At 38.5% G+C, this 16440-nt stretch overlaps 2 protein-coding genes across 3 annotated transcripts; both read right to left on the reverse strand.

Moving 5' to 3' along the window:
- Positions 1 to 1715: 1715 nt before the first annotated feature.
- Positions 1716 to 6881, reverse strand: LOC125480813 (probable pre-mRNA-splicing factor ATP-dependent RNA helicase DEAH5). 2 transcript variants are annotated; one of them, XM_048591942.1, is made up of 2 exons: positions 3434 to 6881; positions 1716 to 2873 (listed from the first exon to the last, which is right to left on the reverse strand). In XM_048591942.1, exon 1 carries the CDS (start codon positions 6438 to 6440, stop codon positions 3567 to 3569), a length of 2874 nt encoding a protein of 957 aa, XP_048447899.1. In that variant the 5' UTR covers positions 6441 to 6881; the 3' UTR covers positions 1716 to 2873; positions 3434 to 3566. The 2 variants fall into 2 exon arrangements, with proteins under 2 accessions (XP_048447899.1, XP_048447900.1); XM_048591943.1 differs by having other exon boundaries at positions 2435 to 2873; positions 3303 to 6881.
- A 2447-nt stretch (positions 6882 to 9328) lies between these two features.
- Positions 9329 to 16136, reverse strand: LOC103935717 (lysine--tRNA ligase, cytoplasmic-like). Its single transcript, XM_048592028.1, has 17 exons — positions 15932 to 16136; positions 15658 to 15733; positions 15052 to 15120; positions 14780 to 14942; positions 14587 to 14689; positions 13487 to 13572; positions 12500 to 12618; positions 12360 to 12422; positions 11721 to 11846; positions 11317 to 11599; positions 11120 to 11216; positions 10872 to 11031; positions 10303 to 10446; positions 10140 to 10208; positions 9915 to 10058; positions 9758 to 9809; positions 9329 to 9635 (listed from the first exon to the last, which is right to left on the reverse strand). Exons 1-17 carry the CDS (start codon positions 16006 to 16008, stop codon positions 9628 to 9630), a joined length of 1839 nt encoding a protein of 612 aa, XP_048447985.1. The 5' UTR covers positions 16009 to 16136; the 3' UTR covers positions 9329 to 9627.
- Positions 16137 to 16440: the final 304 nt, after the last annotated feature.

Below are 16440 nucleotides of genomic sequence, written 5' to 3' on the forward strand. Positions count from 1 at the left end.
TTAAAAGAGGCTCCAAAAAACAATTTCCAGTAATAAAAAATTGAAAGGTGGTAAACGACAATTAGACGGTTAAAATTTGTCATTAAGGTTCACGGATTATAGTATCGAGTTTTGAAGTTGACTCATTCACAAAAGTTGTAGGCCATGTCTGTCACATCCCGACGCGGGCAGGACCACTTCTCTGGCCCGACTCCACTGTAGCACGATATGGTCCGCTTTGGGCCCCAAGCACACCCTCACGGTTTTGTTTCTGGGAACTCACACGAGAACTTCCTAGTGGGTCACCCATCATGGGAGTGCTCTCGCGCGCTACTTGCTTAACTTTGAAGTTCCAACAGAACCCGAAGCCAGTGAACTCCCAAAAGGCCTCGTGTTAGGTAGAGATGGGAATATACATATAAAGATCACACCCCTGGGTGATGTGGGATGTCATAATCCATCCCCCTTAGGGGTCCGATGTCCTTATCGGCACACCACGACCAGGGTTACGCTCTGATACCAAATTGTCACATCCCGGCCCAAGCGGGACCACTTCCGGGGCCCGACTCCACCGTAGCACGAAATTGTCCGCTTTAGACCCCCAGCACACCCTCACGGTTTTGTTTCTGGGAACTTACACAAGAACTTCCCAGTGGGTCACCCATCATGGAAGTGCTCTTGCGTGCTACTCGCTTAACTTCGAAGTTCCAATAGAACCCGAAGCCAATGAGCTCCCAAAAGACCTCGTGCTAGGTAGAGACGGAAATATACATATAAGGATCGCACCTCTGGGTGACGTGGGATGTCACAATGTCATCAAGTGTTTCTATATTATTTTTTTTCTTTCTATATTTCACACTTGTAAATTAATTATGAATAATTTTTTTAAGTCACTGAAAAATACTATTCAAGACGGTTTGAAGGGTTTCAAAAGTACAAATGACGATCTAACCATCGCTAAAGGGTAGAATGTGTGGTCCTAAAGGTTTGCATATTTTTTCCATTTTTACATTAATTATTATGAATTTTTATTAAATAATTACTCCCCTTAAATACTGCTCAAAAGGGTTTGGAGGGTTGTAAAATCCAAACAACGATGAAACAATCGTCGAAGCATAGAGGATGCAATCACGTGTGTTTGCATATTTATTCACATTTTTCACACTTGTAAATGAATTATAATGAAATTTTTATCATGCTTTGGTAGTATGTAGGATAATCAAATTATATTAAAAAAAGCTCATAATAATTAATTTATAAATGTGAAAAATGTGAAAAAAAAAAATATGCAAATGCTCAATGAAACTTATACAATATTATGTAACATAACACCCAGTACCTAACGATGTTACAATTTATCATCCAAAATTGGTATTTTATTATGATGACTTGTGAGACTTTGTGACATGTTATGATCATCCAGATTAAACTTATCTATGAAGTCAGTCATTTAGTACAATTTACAAATGCTAACTTGGTCTATTGTTTAAATTAGCACGTACATCTTTACTTTTCACAAACTTTCATAACAAATAATATTTAGCCTTAAATTTCATAACGTGTATCAATATAACATAATCCACTACAAAACCAAGCTGTATAGCCTCAATTCATCACTGCTAATACAACTAACACATTCCAAATCTCACAACATTGGGCAAACTGATTAAGAGTTTCCATACCAAAATACAGCGATTTATACGAAATGGACAAGATGGAAAATGAAACAAAAAATGTAAAGAAATTGAAAGACATATAAAATAAGATTGTGACCAAAGTCTCATCACAGCAAACATACAGGATGCAATATTCGTCCACTTACCCTTCCTGTGAACAATATTGACACAATACCAGACAGGCCAAGACCACCTGCAAGCATGTAACTAGACAGAAGAAAGTTCTACATCAATTTGCACATACACCACAATTAACTACCAATTTATGCTCATACACCAAAATTGACTACAAAAATGACTGAATTCGACTTCCTCAGGCCAACTCCCTTCCTCTTCCCCTAATGCACCGCCAGCTCCCTTCCACTTCCTCAGGCTTTCCCAGAAATTTTCCCAAGTTTTACCCGTGAACTTTACCGGTATTGAGAAACACTCAAACACCCGGTTCCACCGATACACCCAGCTCATCTCCTCCGTCTGCTTTAGGTCCACGCCTTAGAAACGCCCATATCCACATAGGTACCGCCTAGGTGCTAGGCCACAATCCACTACTTGACTAGCGCCTATTGTCTTTTAGAACATTTTGTGCACCAGATCAAGCGCTAAATTCTTCATGTAACAGGTTAATCATCACTTCTTATCTATAACTCACATCACGCATGTTACGTCATGTGAGAGATAATCAAGTGCAAATTATTACATGTATTCGATTATTTATCACTTCATCTTTGATTTATGTCTTACACCTCGTGAATCACGCTTGAGATAAATAAGATGAGATATATATAAAACTGGATGAAATATTAGTCAATAGTAAGACCTAGGTAGATCCCCAGAGTATTTTATAACCCCCATTTTACCTTCTAGAGTCTCATGATTAGCAACATAAGATGGCTACAAAACAAAATGAAAATATTATGTTGTTTAACTGCGCCTGTAAAACATATTACTTGAGTAAACGCATCATAACGTATGGAGATGGAAACTGAACTTTGTCAAGAGAGAGCGACTGCACAAGTTGAAGTAGCAGCCTCACTCATTGATAATTTGATATCATGCAGAGTCAATATATAAAACCTGCAGTTGGCAGTCGGAGAATCACTGCAGACAGTCCTTTCTGGCACTCCGCGAACGAAAGATGATCGTGCACTTGTTCTGTAAAAACATAAAGTGAGAAATGTTGCTGGCACTCCACAAACGAATGATGATCGTGCACTTGTTCTGTTCAAACATAAACAGAGAAATGTTAATCACTGTAAAAATTGATGATCTTTATAAACCAGAGCAATCAAGGAACATTAATCCGAAAGTCGAGGCAAGATTATTATCAGAGCTAAGAATCAATTTTCCACTTAAGACAGACTTGTTCAAACATTCATTCAAATTGGAAATAACAGAAGCAGATTAGCACAACTAGACGCTTGTACTCAGATGTATAAAGCAAATCATATACAAGTTTTTTGATCCAGTAGAATTGTATCGCTTCCAAGATGTCCGTCTGAAAAATCATTAATACTAAAACCAAAATCCAACATAAATGTAAATAACGCTGTAGCACAAAATTCCGGTTAAACATCAAAACACAATCTTAGAATCTCAACTTCAATGCAGCCAACTTCTGCAAACCAGCAACAACCATAATGTACTTACATATCAATGCAACAAATTGTGATTCAGCTTTAAGGTTCAGCAAGATCCGATAAGTCAACTAGTTCCACAACAAGACAGAAAGAGATAAGTAAACTAGATTGATAAATGATCGATAAGTAAGCAAATCATACATGTGTATAATCCGTGGAAAGTAAATACTGTAGCATAAATTTTGGCAGGAATATATATCTGCATGAGGTGGTGAAATATATCTACACGAGGTGGCCGCACACAAGAGCTGTAAAATTTCTTATCTATACATAATCAAGCACGCCTTCTGCTCAGGCGCCATGAGTTGGGCTCATGATATCTGTCATACGGTGGTTCAGTACGTTCTTGATGTTTGCCGTTGCTCATCTTAGTAGGATTTGCCGCCCTAAAGAATCTTGGAACCTGCTCCATCAGCCACTTGGGTTCTATGGCACTGACCTCACGCATGTACTCCTTCGTGGTCATCACGAGCTCATTGTAGATGACCCAAGCTGGTTGTCTCTGGAAAAGAACGCTGCTCGGGTGGATATAAACTTGCTGATTATCGACTAAGGTTCTATAACCCTCCTTTGGATCCTTTCTTGCTACTCTGAAGAAGCATCCAGCAATTATTGCCTTTCTGACCATTACGACATTTCTTCCTGCACTTACAACCTCTAATTCATACTTGTCCATGACAGTAAGAAGCTGTTTCCTGATATCCCTTGCCCTGCTCAATGACCGAAACTGTAAAAAGTTCTCAGAACACCAGGGTTTAGAAAAATCCTTGGCTTTCCAAGCCTCGTAAACAGTGAGTAAAGTCAGATGGTCTCCCTCAGGCTGGAAAAACTTGGCCTTCTTTTGATCTGCTTGCCTTTGTTTTTCTCTAGGCCTGTAGAAGATATTTCCCGCCTGAAGCATGGCAATGATTGTCACAATCTCATCACTGCATCCAAGGTTCGCACTGGCAAGCAGCATTTTCGACAAAGGTGGATCCAGAGGCAACAATGCCATTCTACTACCCAATTTGGTCAGTAACCCCTCCTCATCCAAAGCTCCTAGACTTTGCAGCTGTTTCATGGCAGACTCAAGCGCTTGGGATGACGGTGGATCCATAAAATCAAAAGATTTGAGATCGTGTATCCCCATTGCTTTCATCATAAGTGTAGTATGCACAAGATTTGTTCTTAGGATTTCTGGAACTGTGGTAGGAGACATCTCATTGTGAAAAGCGCTCTCAGTGTAAAGGCGGTAACATTCCCCTGCTCCTGTCCTCCCAGCGCGCCCAGCTCGTTGTTTGGCTGATGCTTGAGAAATTGGAGTTACAACCAGTAAATCAATCCCAAGCTTTGGGTTAAATACATTTTGCTTTGCAAATCCCGGATCAATTACGTAGTATATCCCATCAATGGTCAAAGAGGCTTCAGCAATATTGGTAGCAACAACCACTTTTCTCTTCCCTGAAGGAGCAGGCTTGAATATCTTCGATTGCTCTGCACTTGGTTGGGCACCATAAGCTGGTAGAATAATCAATTCTGGAGCTTCTCTACCGAGTACTTTCATCCTTTCATACAAAGACTGACAAGCAAATTGAATCTCCTCCTCACCCGTCAGGAACACAAGTATGTCACCTTCGGGTTTAGTCAAGTGAAGTTGCAGAACAGTCAATATAGCTGCATCCAAGTAATCACTTTCTGGCTGTTTCGAGTACATTAATTCTACCGGATAAGTTCTACCAGGAATCGTAAATATCTGACAATGAAAGAAATAATCTGAAAACTTCACTGCATCCAATGTGGCAGAGGTAACAATCAAGCGAAGATCAGGTCGCCTTTCAACAAGTTGCTTCAGCAATCCGAAAAGAACGTCAGTGGAGACTGTTCTTTCATGAGCTTCATCAAGGATGATCACGGAGTACTGAGACAGGTTTATATCACTCAAAAGTTCCCTTAAAAGTATCCCCTCGGTCATGTACTTGATCACAGTATCCGGTCCAGTGCAATCATCAAATCGTACAGAGTACCCAACTTCCTCCCCTAATCGACAACCAAATTCCTCAGCAACTCTCTTGGCCACAGACGTGGCTGCAACTCTTCGCGGTTGAGTGCAACCGATTTTTCCCCTTGTGGTGTAACCTGCTTCAGCAAGATATTGAGTTATCTGCGTAGTTTTACCCGAACCAGTCTCACCAATGACAACAAGAACCCGATTTGCTTTCACAGCCTGAATCAGTTCTTTCTTCAACCTATAAACTGGTAAGCTCTGGCGCTGTTCGCAAAGAGAAAGGCTTGAACTCTGCCCAATATCCAGGGCTCCTTCGTAAGCACGCTTGTTCCGCTCGTGCCTGTCATAACCGGAAAAGCGAGCAGCAGTAGCACCCAGAAGCTCTTGTGCAAAATGCCTCTCACCCCTTCCCGGCATAGGGTCTTCCCAAGCGCGATTCAAATCCTTTGGAGCTGCATTGAGCCTCATGTTCTCTTCCACTCTTGTTATTTCTCTACTCTCCTTTTGCAGCGCTGATCGAAGAGCTGCTGCACGACTCAATGACCCGTTGGGATTCGGCACAATCCTAACCGGTGACATATCAATCGAGTATCCACTCTGCCCTTGCAAAAGTAGTAATTGCTCCTCATCAAACTCGGTCTCATGCTCTTCTTCCCCAAAACCCTCTTCTCGAAATTGCAATTCGTGTCCATCACGCATTGCAGCACCCGAAACGCCGGAAGCAATCAGCTGCTTCATCTCCCATCTCTCCTGCTCATCCTCTTCCTCTTCCGAATACCTCCTTCTACATCGGTACCCGATCCTAACATCGTCATCGTCATCCCTCTGCCTCTTGCTCCTCTGAATCCCTTCAAGTCCTTCCTCAATGGCGGCAGGGTTCTTGTTCTTGTGAGAGTGAGAGGGGTTTCCCTTTGGAGGAAGAATAGCGTGGATGATCTTCAACAAGGAACGGCTGAGATATTCCGGCATGTCCGCACCCTTTTCTTTTAAGGTTGCCTGGAAGTCGTCGACAACGTCGGAGTTGCGACCTGTCTCGGCTATGAACTCGGCCAAGACTCTGTCGGATATGCCGAGGTTAGCTTCGAGTTCAGAACAAATGTTGGAGACCAGCGAAAGGTATTGGAGCTTGTTGAACGCTGACCCTTCTTCCATGGAAACAGGCATAAGAGGTCGGTTGACCTGGAGCGCCCACCTTTTATTCTTCCCCTATCAAACTCAAATCAAACACGAACATCCAACGTAATTACATAAAATTGTGTATTTTTTCTCAAAAAAATAAAAAACAAAACTGTGTTATAAAAAAAAATAAAAAAGAAAACTGTGTTATAAAAAATAAAAATAAATAATAAAAAAAAAATTGATGTGCTTGTCGATTCTCATTTTATGTTATTTTTTTTACTTTTTGTCAAATGATATTTCATTATTAGAGTAAACTCCCCATAGATCCCTTGAAGTAAATTAGCTTTTGATTTCCCTTTTAAATTTTTTAATTGGATAATTAAGGACTCAAACTAATTTCTTTTAACCGATTTTCCCTACTGTAAATTTTTTATTCATTCCATCCAAATTTCTGTTAAATAGAAGCATGTGCACATATGAGGGTAGTTCAATCGTTTTGTTCTTGAAAATAATTAAAAACTCTAGATTTCTAAAATGTCGAACTATGCAAAATCTATGTTATTTTATAGCTTTTATATTTGAAGGTCTAGCCAGGTGACCATTTTTTCCTCAAAAGAGTCATTTAACATTAATTTAGATAAAATCTATGAAAAACTAATGGTACGGAAAAATCGACCAAAAAAATAGTTTGTCCTTGATTTTGCAATTAAAAAGTTTTGAGGGGAAATAAGCAGTTTACCCTCATTATTAAGATGTGGGAGATAAGGAGGATGTGTGACACGCCCTAACCCCGATATTCCCCAAATACCAAGATAGGCACGTGCTGGCCGACACCCGAGGGTGACGAAAGCCATTTATTGAGTGCAAATGCTGAAAACAAGGGATAAATAAGGCTTATAAATATAAAAGAATAATGAATATGCAAATAAGGACTGTGTTCAGAGAACACCACTAATCTAGAACACTAAAAGGAAATAATATAACATTGAATGAGACAAAAGAGTGGGTCCTACACCACGAGGACTCGAAGATGCCGAAGCGGAAGTGCGTGGACGTCGGGATTGTATGCCTCGATTCTAAGTCCTGAAGGGGGCGCAAAACAAACATGAGTGGACCAAGTTAATATATATATAATAAAACAGTTATCAACATACTAACCCCCAGGTTTTATGAAAACACATATATAATTATAAACATAGGTTTTCCGAAACCTAGCATGTCGTGCAATATCTCAAATCATAATTCGCATAAATAATAAACACTAGCGAATGTCCGATAACTCTTCAGGCCCCATGCCAGCTTCCCGTCTCTGAACCGACAGTCAGAGGAAAATACACTTTAGGCCCCATGCCGGCTCCTCGTCTCTGAGCAGACAGTCAGAGGAAAACACACTCCAGGCCCTATGCCAACACCAAACCGTCGCCCGGGACGGACCGGATCTATCCCTACGTCCCGTAGCGGAAAGGACCACTAGGTAAATACAAAACCAGTGAACATACATATATTGAAAATCAACTTCATAGTATAAAGTCATGCATCATTTATACTACAAAGAGGTGTTCTAAACATGTTCTAAATATCATATCGTCATCCATCAGATATTCTATAAGAACATGGGTTATAGGAAAAATAGTAATAATTCAAACTAGCCTCAGTAAGCATGTTATCTCGTAAAACGTTTCATAAAACATAATCATCAAATCATGCTTTTCATGTATGCATTTCTACTATCAAAACATGCATTTTTAGAAGGGGTCCACTCACAATACTTCGCCATCTAAAGGCCACGTCACTAGTAAAGACGGAAACGCCACAAATAATTGCCCCTAAGCACATAAATGGTATATTTAGTCAAACTCTACTCAAACGATGGAATTTGGAAAAATGGACATCGGAAACGGGTTCAGGACGTCGAAATTAGCCTAGGAGGGGTCCCGCACGAAATCCCAAAAAGTCAACAGTCAAAGTCAACGTTGACCGTTGATCGGTCAAAGTCAAAGTCAACGCTGACCGTTGACCGGGTCAACGGTCAGACCGGGTCCAGGTCAACAGGTCAAACGGGTTTGGGCTTGGATCTAGATTGGGTTAAAGGGTTTGGACTTGGGTTGGATCCGGGTTGGGCCTAAAGGGTTTGGGTCTAATGGGTTCATGGTTTGACGTCCAAAACACAACCACGGGGTCAGAACATAACTATAGGGATGAAAAGAAAAGCATTTGGAGTGTTTTGAGGCTTACCCAAAACGGAAGGACGAGGAACTAGTCCGAGTTCCTCTGTGCTCCACAGAGACGAAGAGAGGGAGAGAGCTGACATGGTGAAGATGGTAATGTTGTTGTCGTTGTGGTGTTTGATGATAAGGGAGATGAGGGTTTGTTGGTGTGTGTGTGTGTGTGCGCGTTCTGCTCGGAGGGAGGGAGAGAAAGACAGAGAGAATGGGTGAGGGAGAGAGTAAGAAGAAATAAAAGAAAAGGGAAAGGAACCGGCGGGAACAAAACAGGGGGTGGGCCTTTTGGGCTCACCAATTAAGACTCAAAAACAATTTTAAAAAGGAAAGTATCCCCCAAACTCAGTGAAAAATATAAAAATACCCATTTTTTTCCGTAAATCCCGGGACGGGTTGTTACAATGTGAGAGATGTAGGGTTAAAGACTCGCCCAAATTTTTACTACGAATTCGTTATCCTTGACAGACTTTACCTATGAAATAAAGAAAAACTAACAAAAAATCCAAAAATACTTTAGTTTTAATGAAAAATGACAAATAAAAGTGTAGTGAATAGTACCAGAAAAAGGTAAAAATATGATTTTTCGTTAAAAATAAACAATACCGGAAATACCGGAAGTGTTTCGTTAAAACTCCTACAAAATAATGATAGCAAATGAAGGAACCAAACCAACAGATGATGGTAAGAAAAAAAAAACATATGGGGCAGATGTGATCGATGAAACTATTGTACATGACGAGACAAGAGAGCATCTTTTTGCGTTTAAGTCGTAACAAATACTCATTCAAAAGAAACTAACACAACGGAGCAATACAAATTCAGCACTTCGGATAAATATTAGTCGTATTTACTAATGAATGGTCGGACAGTTATAGATCTACCCAAAAACACTTGAGATATGACAGTAAAAATCAAACCAAAAAGGTACACCAGGGCATTGATAAGACCACCGCTTCGAGTCCGATGAATGCCACAAAAATCGATTGATGCGTCCCAATAATCTCAGGCGCCTAAATGGCTGAACAATGTCAAAAGAACAACAGTTAGAGATCCAAATGTGCTTACACAAAACGCACAAACAATACACAAGAAGGTTTTATAAATTTATTCGAGGAAAGTTATTTCAAAAGAAGTTAGTACCTTTAGCAGAAGGCTCATCCTGTGGTTTCATAGCCGGGAAGAGTAGAACTTCCTGTCCAACCACAAACAATACGCAGTGAGAAACTGCTCACACGTAACAAATACAAGATGAGAGAGAGAGAGAGAGAGACACACACACACACACACACACACAAACCTTAATATTCTGTGAATCAGTTAGCCACATACAGAGCCGGTCAACGCCCAAACCCCAACCACCAGTTGGAGGTAACCCATACTCAAGAGCTCTGCAAAATGTTTCGTCCAGAGCCATTGCTTCATCATCACCTGATTGTCGGTCCTGAACTCAAATCCATATATCATTAGAAAACTTTCCAAACAGTTTTCAGTAAGATACCATAACTAAACAATTAAGTGATACCTTGAGTTGATCAGCAAATCGTTGGCGTTGTACCACAGGATCATTCAATTCTGTGTATGCATTGGCAAGCTGGAAAGCAAATGAAAATCGTTAACAAGTTTAATGACAAAGAAAAAGGTAGTCAATGAAGAAATCATTCAAATCTTCAAGTTGGTAAGCATACTTCATGCTTGTTGACAAACAATTCAAAACGTTCAGTCAGCCCAGGTTTCGATCGATGCCACTTTGCTAAAGGACTCATTATCTCAGGATGGTTAATGATGAACGCGGGATTTACACACGTCTCTTCCAAAAAGTGCCCCACAAGCTGCAAAAATAGAAAATGAACCAAAAAGTAAAAACTGATGATCAAGTCATTTTCCATACCCATCACACATTAAGATTCCAAGCAAATGACTAGGTTTTTTCTTAACTGACAAATGGAAAGAAAATATATAGACATCTATAAGACCTTTTGATAATTCGCCAAGCAATAACTGACAAATGCAAACAAACCCCAGAGCAGGACAGATGCAATGATGCAAAGAGTCATGGGAGTTTTTATGAACAAAAAAATGTCATATCAGAAAATATTATAACTGAAAATTGTCATCAACACCAGAAATTTGAGAAAAGCATAACATTGCATTGATTACAATGCCAGTCCCTGCCATCACATAAAACCAGAGGTAGTATCCTGATTCATGTACTTGATTTTAAAGAATATATGGGAGGAAGAAGAAAATGAGTTACCTTGTCCAACAAACGAGTTGTTGTTTCAGGAGGGGAACATTTGATATCAAATTTCTTGCACGCATCCTTAAGATATTGGTTAGCTTCTGCACTAGAGAGATTCTCTGGATTTATGTTGAGACCTGCAATCTTATTTAATTCCTCAACCATGTCGATCCTTCTGCAGCAGTAACAGTTAAAACCACCAGATAAGTTTTTTAAAACATGTTTAAGCTGTAACATGCATGACCAAAATACAGTTTACAGACCTGAAAGGAGGAGTAAAGTCAATCTCAATTGGATCCTTGTCGAGCCCATTCGAATGATACTTGATTTTATATCCACCAGTTAGTTCCTTGACCATGCCTATTTTAGACTTAATATATTAGCAAACAAATCCAAGTACTCTCAACAAGGAAAGGGATAAGGTAATCTATCTTCAAGACATGCATCATTTAAGCCATACCACTCAACATTTCCTCAGTCAGCGTCATCAAGTCACTGTAGTCTGCATAAGCCATATAGAATTCACAGGTAGTGAACTCAGGATTATGAGTCAAATCAATGCCCTCATTTCTAAATTGTTTTCCAATCTCATAAACACGATCCAGGCCACCAACAACTAGCTGCTTGAGATAGAGTTCAGGTGCAATGCGCATGAAAAGCTTCATGTCAAGTTCATTGTGATAAGTCACAAAAGGACGGGCAGCCGCTCCACCAGCAATCATATTCATCATAGGAGTTTCGACCTGAGGGTGGGAGAATGTAGAAGCAAATGACAGATAGAAAAGACGCCAAAACGTAATAGACTACCAACAAACGAACATGAAGATGCCATGAATACAAAAGGCAACCTGAAGAAAGACGAACCTCTAAGAAGTCCAGATTGTCCAGGAACCTTCTAATATACTGAATGACCTTAAATCTGGTCTTGAATATTTGTCGAACCTCATTAGTCAATATTAGATCCAAATAACGTTGACGATAGCGAGTTTCCTACCAAGAAAGACAATTAACATGTAAAACAATAGAAAATGAACCACATAAAATCTTGAGAATATAAAGGGAATAACATAGTATGACTATTTACATTTAAAAAAAAATAGTAATAACCAACTCAAAAATTGATCAAACAAAACAGAAACAAGGAAAAAGGGTGGAACAAGACAATAGAGTAGAAAAACAAAAACCTAATAGAGAAACGGGGGTACAAAGTTGATCTGGTAATTAACTCCAACACTTCAAAAAACTAAGTATGTCTACATGATTAAACTTTCAAAACAAAGGTCAATACCTAAAGGACCAGAAATATATTTTCCTGAGTTTATAAAAAGAAATACATCAAGTGGCTGTAGCATAAGATTTATAAACAGAAATCAATAATGCAAAAACAAGAACGCGTGTTTTAGATAGATATAAATCATTAGTAATTCCAACCCAAAACTTTAATCTTAGTGTGTTCAAAGCTTAGCAAAAAATAATTGTAAACGTATTTTTTTCAATCGATACCTGGTCTTTTAAAATGTATGCTTCAGGATTCCTGGGACTTCCTGGGACCCATCGATCAGTTTTCTGCAGAAGTGTACGTAGTCGTGTCATGAAAAGAGCCCAGGCAGTATAAACAAAGTCAAGACACAATAATTGCTCACCTTCACATTAGCACTATCAGAAGCAGGACCAGGTTTCTGCCTTGGCATCATATGAAGACAATGTGATAACACTATAAATGATCTTGGGAAAATGCTCAACTCCCCCCTCTTAGTCTTTCCTGTGAGATAAAAATAGATAAACAAAACAGAAGACTGTATAATTCAGAACAACTAAAAGGATCATAATCTGAAACAATGCAAAATCCAGCAGATCATGCATCATTAGATGCCTAAGGACATGTTACATCAAAAGGCCCCATTGAATTAGGGAGAAACCACAAAAGCTAAAAAGCAGATGTTCTAAGTTGATAATGGCAGAAAGGTCAGAATGATGTCATGTACATGACCGGCCTATACTGACAAAATGAATTTTCGGGACCCTAAAATTAAAGCCTCAGTCAACTAGACTGGAGAGCAGGAAAGCCAAACTTTTTATAACATTAAGAGAGTGAGATAACTTGAAAGTTGTTTTGCATGAAATTTTCATTAGATCCACAACCAGTCAGACAAATAGAAAATCCACAATGTGTGCAAGCACAAGAATCTTGTAACTCTGGCTTATGAGTATGAGATTAAAGAAAATCTGCAATATAATATGGCAAAAATGCAAAGACTAGGAACCCAGCAACCTTGTAATTTTTTTCGCTTTCATTGTAGCTTTTGAACCTTCTCCCTTATCATTTTTTTAACCAACAAACGTTTTCAAAACACACAAACATGGAAGTGGCTAATCGAATTGATCAATAATCTACAAAACATAAAGCAACTAAATCCTTCCACTGATTGACCACACAGTGCATACCAATTCAGCAGTTTGTTTTTCTTTTAACAAAAACCAAAAAAAAAAAAAAATCTTAACTATTATAATCTATGGGGAGAGGATTTGAACTCGGCTCAAGGGCTCGCATTAAATATATATAATCATATCATTCAAAAATAAATAACCATAACTAACATGTAAAGGGTAAATAAACAGCTAATACAAACCTGGAAACCCAGTAATACCGACAATATCACCACGCTTAACACTAGAATGGAACTTGGAAAATTCAGATTCATCCAGCTCTGATTTTCTGCATGAAAAACAAAGTCCTTGTAAAATTGACAAACTAAATAAACCCAAGAAAGGGGATGTACTAATATAACTCAACCACATCTAATGAGAAGCAAAAAGCTTGCACCTAAGCAGGGATAAATCCAGAATTTCCATGGGAATCGCCATCCAGCAATCCTTTAAGACAATAATCAGATTTCTAATTTATGCAAGACTAATTTCACTATATCATGTGATCACAGAATTTCAATTTCATAGAATTGGGAAATTAGCTGGAAGACGACTAGAAGAGAAAGGATGGATAGAATCAGTGGCTATTATTTGCACACAAAAATAAGTATTTGACATAAAATGCAATGGCAGAAAAAGTGGCTGATTACATTGTCCTAGCTACTACATTTTGATGTATTATATTCATTTAACACATGAAAAGAAACACAGAATTAGAGATGAAGATAGTAAGCCACACAAGTTCTTTATTGACCAAACTACCAAATGTCCAACAACACTTGATAGAGTATAATCAACAAACCATCACTTTTTGTAGCCAAGTTAAATTTTCCACATAGTAATGACAAAGCTGAAACAAGTTTACCATTTCTTTCATTTCTTACAGAACTACAAAACAAGATGCTGGGGAAAAAAAGAGAGAAGAATAAGAAGATAGTAAATATTCAATGTGGTCGTAACTAAAAGAGTGTAATTGGACAACAACACAAACATAAAACTGTCTTAAAATTGACATTCATCCTTCTGCATTGAAATTCTTTATTTTTCATTAAGTTTAATCTCGCATAATATTGTCTTAAAAAGAACATTCATCCTGTTGCTAATTAATCAATTAGTTATTGAACAGCATCAGATAGTTTGTAGTTTTTAGTCCTTCTGAGTTCTAACAAAGAGAATTAAAAAACACACTGGCCTCCAACTAAGTGAGCATATTTCCCAATAGGGAATTAAACCACACTTCAACAAAAAGAGGAAAAGAACTGTTAGAAATGCACAAAGAATAGGAGCTAGAACAGTTTTATACCTTAAATCAGCCATGACTTGGACCTTCTCACCATCAGGTCCTCCACCATGTAAGTCATAAAAGAAAAGTTTTGAGCTAGACGATCTTTTACTCATGATTCGCCCTTGCATAGGAGTAAATTATTCAAATCAGCCAAACTAAAATGAAAGTGACAGATGATACCATATAAATAGTAGCCTGTAAATTTATATACCAGCCAATGAAACACTGATATCCTCAAGATGCTCCCCATCGCTTAAGCCTGCATACTTCTCTACATATTCACGCACGGTGATTGAACAAAAGAATTTGTGAGGATATGGATTTTTATCTGCCTTCTGGGTAGCAAGATACTTCAGTCTGTTTTCATAGTATTGCTGCAAAAGAACAAATAGTCATGATGCTCAGGTCATGGTTAGGTAAGATTTGAATTCACACCAAAGATTTAGATGGAAAAACTATATTACAACACAAATTAGAAAGTACCGTTGGATCCATTTCGTCATCTTCAGTTGCTACATCTTTCTTAACTTGCGAGCTCGCCACGGCAGCAGCCTGCAAGATAATATCAAATTTATTTCATATAAAGATTCCATAATCAAATACGGTCAGCACTTTCCTAGACAATAAGCAATTACACACTATCATTCAAGTGTATCCAGATTTCAAGTGACAATTTAGTACCAATTCACACTAAAAATATTGCTTTTATGGATCAACAAAACACCAAATATATTTGGGTTAATGAGAAACCAAAACTTATATAGGCAACAAACGTATCAGATTGATTAGCATAGCATTAATACAAATTCGTGAAAAAAGTGAAAAAAACATTATGATGTATCATGACTTTGCGGTATCAACTCATTTCCAGGGTCAAAATTTGATTTTATAAAACAAATTAATAACCAAAACATACTGAATAAACGCAAAATACACTACTTGCGTAAAACTAGATAAAATATTTAGTCAAATTCGGATAAGAAAACCGATTACGATGTTCACGCCCATTATCTATCAACATACGTGACGGAACCCGCCATCACTTGATAACCAAAGAAAGAAATAACAGCATTGTAAGACAATAGGTACCTGCTTGGTCTTCTCCTCCTCTTTCCGGCGCCTTTCTTCTTCCCTTTGCTTGTTCTTCAACTCCTTCTTCCGTGCACTGTAAGCACCCCACACAAAATTCAACACAATCAAAACCAAAAAATAAAAATTAACAGCTTTCGCAGCTAAAACACAAAAACCATTTGGACTAAAATCAAAATAAGAAATAAACATAGCCAGAATTGGACATCTTTAATCGGTTCACACACAATATTTTATTTTCCCAGGAACCAAACAGGGGTTAATCGGGACGCACTTTTTGCTCATAGCTCCTTCCGATTCCAATGTCAAATCTGCGACCGCTTTCGCCATTTTTTCGGGTGTGCCTGCCATTGTAGCGATTCAGTACTAGAGCGGAGACCGATGAGTGAGAGGAGGCTTTTCTGGGGTTTTTGTGTTGCAATGGATGGGAGCTAGCTAGGGTTTGCAAATGGGTATTAAAACATTTGAATCCGTTATGCCGGTCGGGTCGGGATAAGGTCGGGTCTGTGATGGGTCAGTATCAATATTTTCTTTTATATTGGGTCAATGATGCACTGATTTTTCCTTCCCTCTTTCCGAACTTGCCGTCCAAGTTTCAATTTTGAATATTTTGTTTTTTACAGCATAATATTGGGTCAATGATGCACTGATTTTTCCTTCCCTCTTTCCGAACTTGCCGTCCAAGTTTCACTTTTGAATATTTTGTTTTTTACAGCATCTTCAAAAGAGATATCAAAATTATCATATAAGCATACAACAGTAAAAAATAGCAGTAAACTCTCT

Source organism: the organism of the source record quoted next, unplaced genomic scaffold (genome assembly GCF_019419815.1).
Source record: "Pyrus x bretschneideri cultivar Hongxiangsu unplaced genomic scaffold, Pyrus_bretschneideri_v1 Contig36, whole genome shotgun sequence".
Classification (NCBI taxonomy): Eukaryota; Viridiplantae; Streptophyta; class Magnoliopsida; order Rosales; family Rosaceae; genus Pyrus; species Pyrus x bretschneideri.

Excerpts from the sequence above, each read along its gene's own strand:
- LOC125480813 (XM_048591942.1), bottom strand. The coding sequence starts at position 6,440 with ATGCCTGTTTCCATGGAAGAAGGGTCAGCGTTCAACAAGCTCCAATAC.
- LOC103935717 (XM_048592028.1), bottom strand. The coding sequence starts at position 16,008 with ATGGCAGGCACACCCGAAAAAATGGCGAAAGCGGTCGCAGATTTGACA. Across the intron at positions 12,619-13,486 it reads CGGTATTACTGGGTTTCCAG|GAAAGACTAAGAGGGGGGAG; the intron begins GTTTGTATTAGC and ends TTTATCTCACAG. Across the intron at positions 11,847-12,359 it reads CATACATTTTAAAAGACCAG|GAAACTCGCTATCGTCAACG; the intron begins GTATCGATTGAA and ends CTTTCTTGGTAG.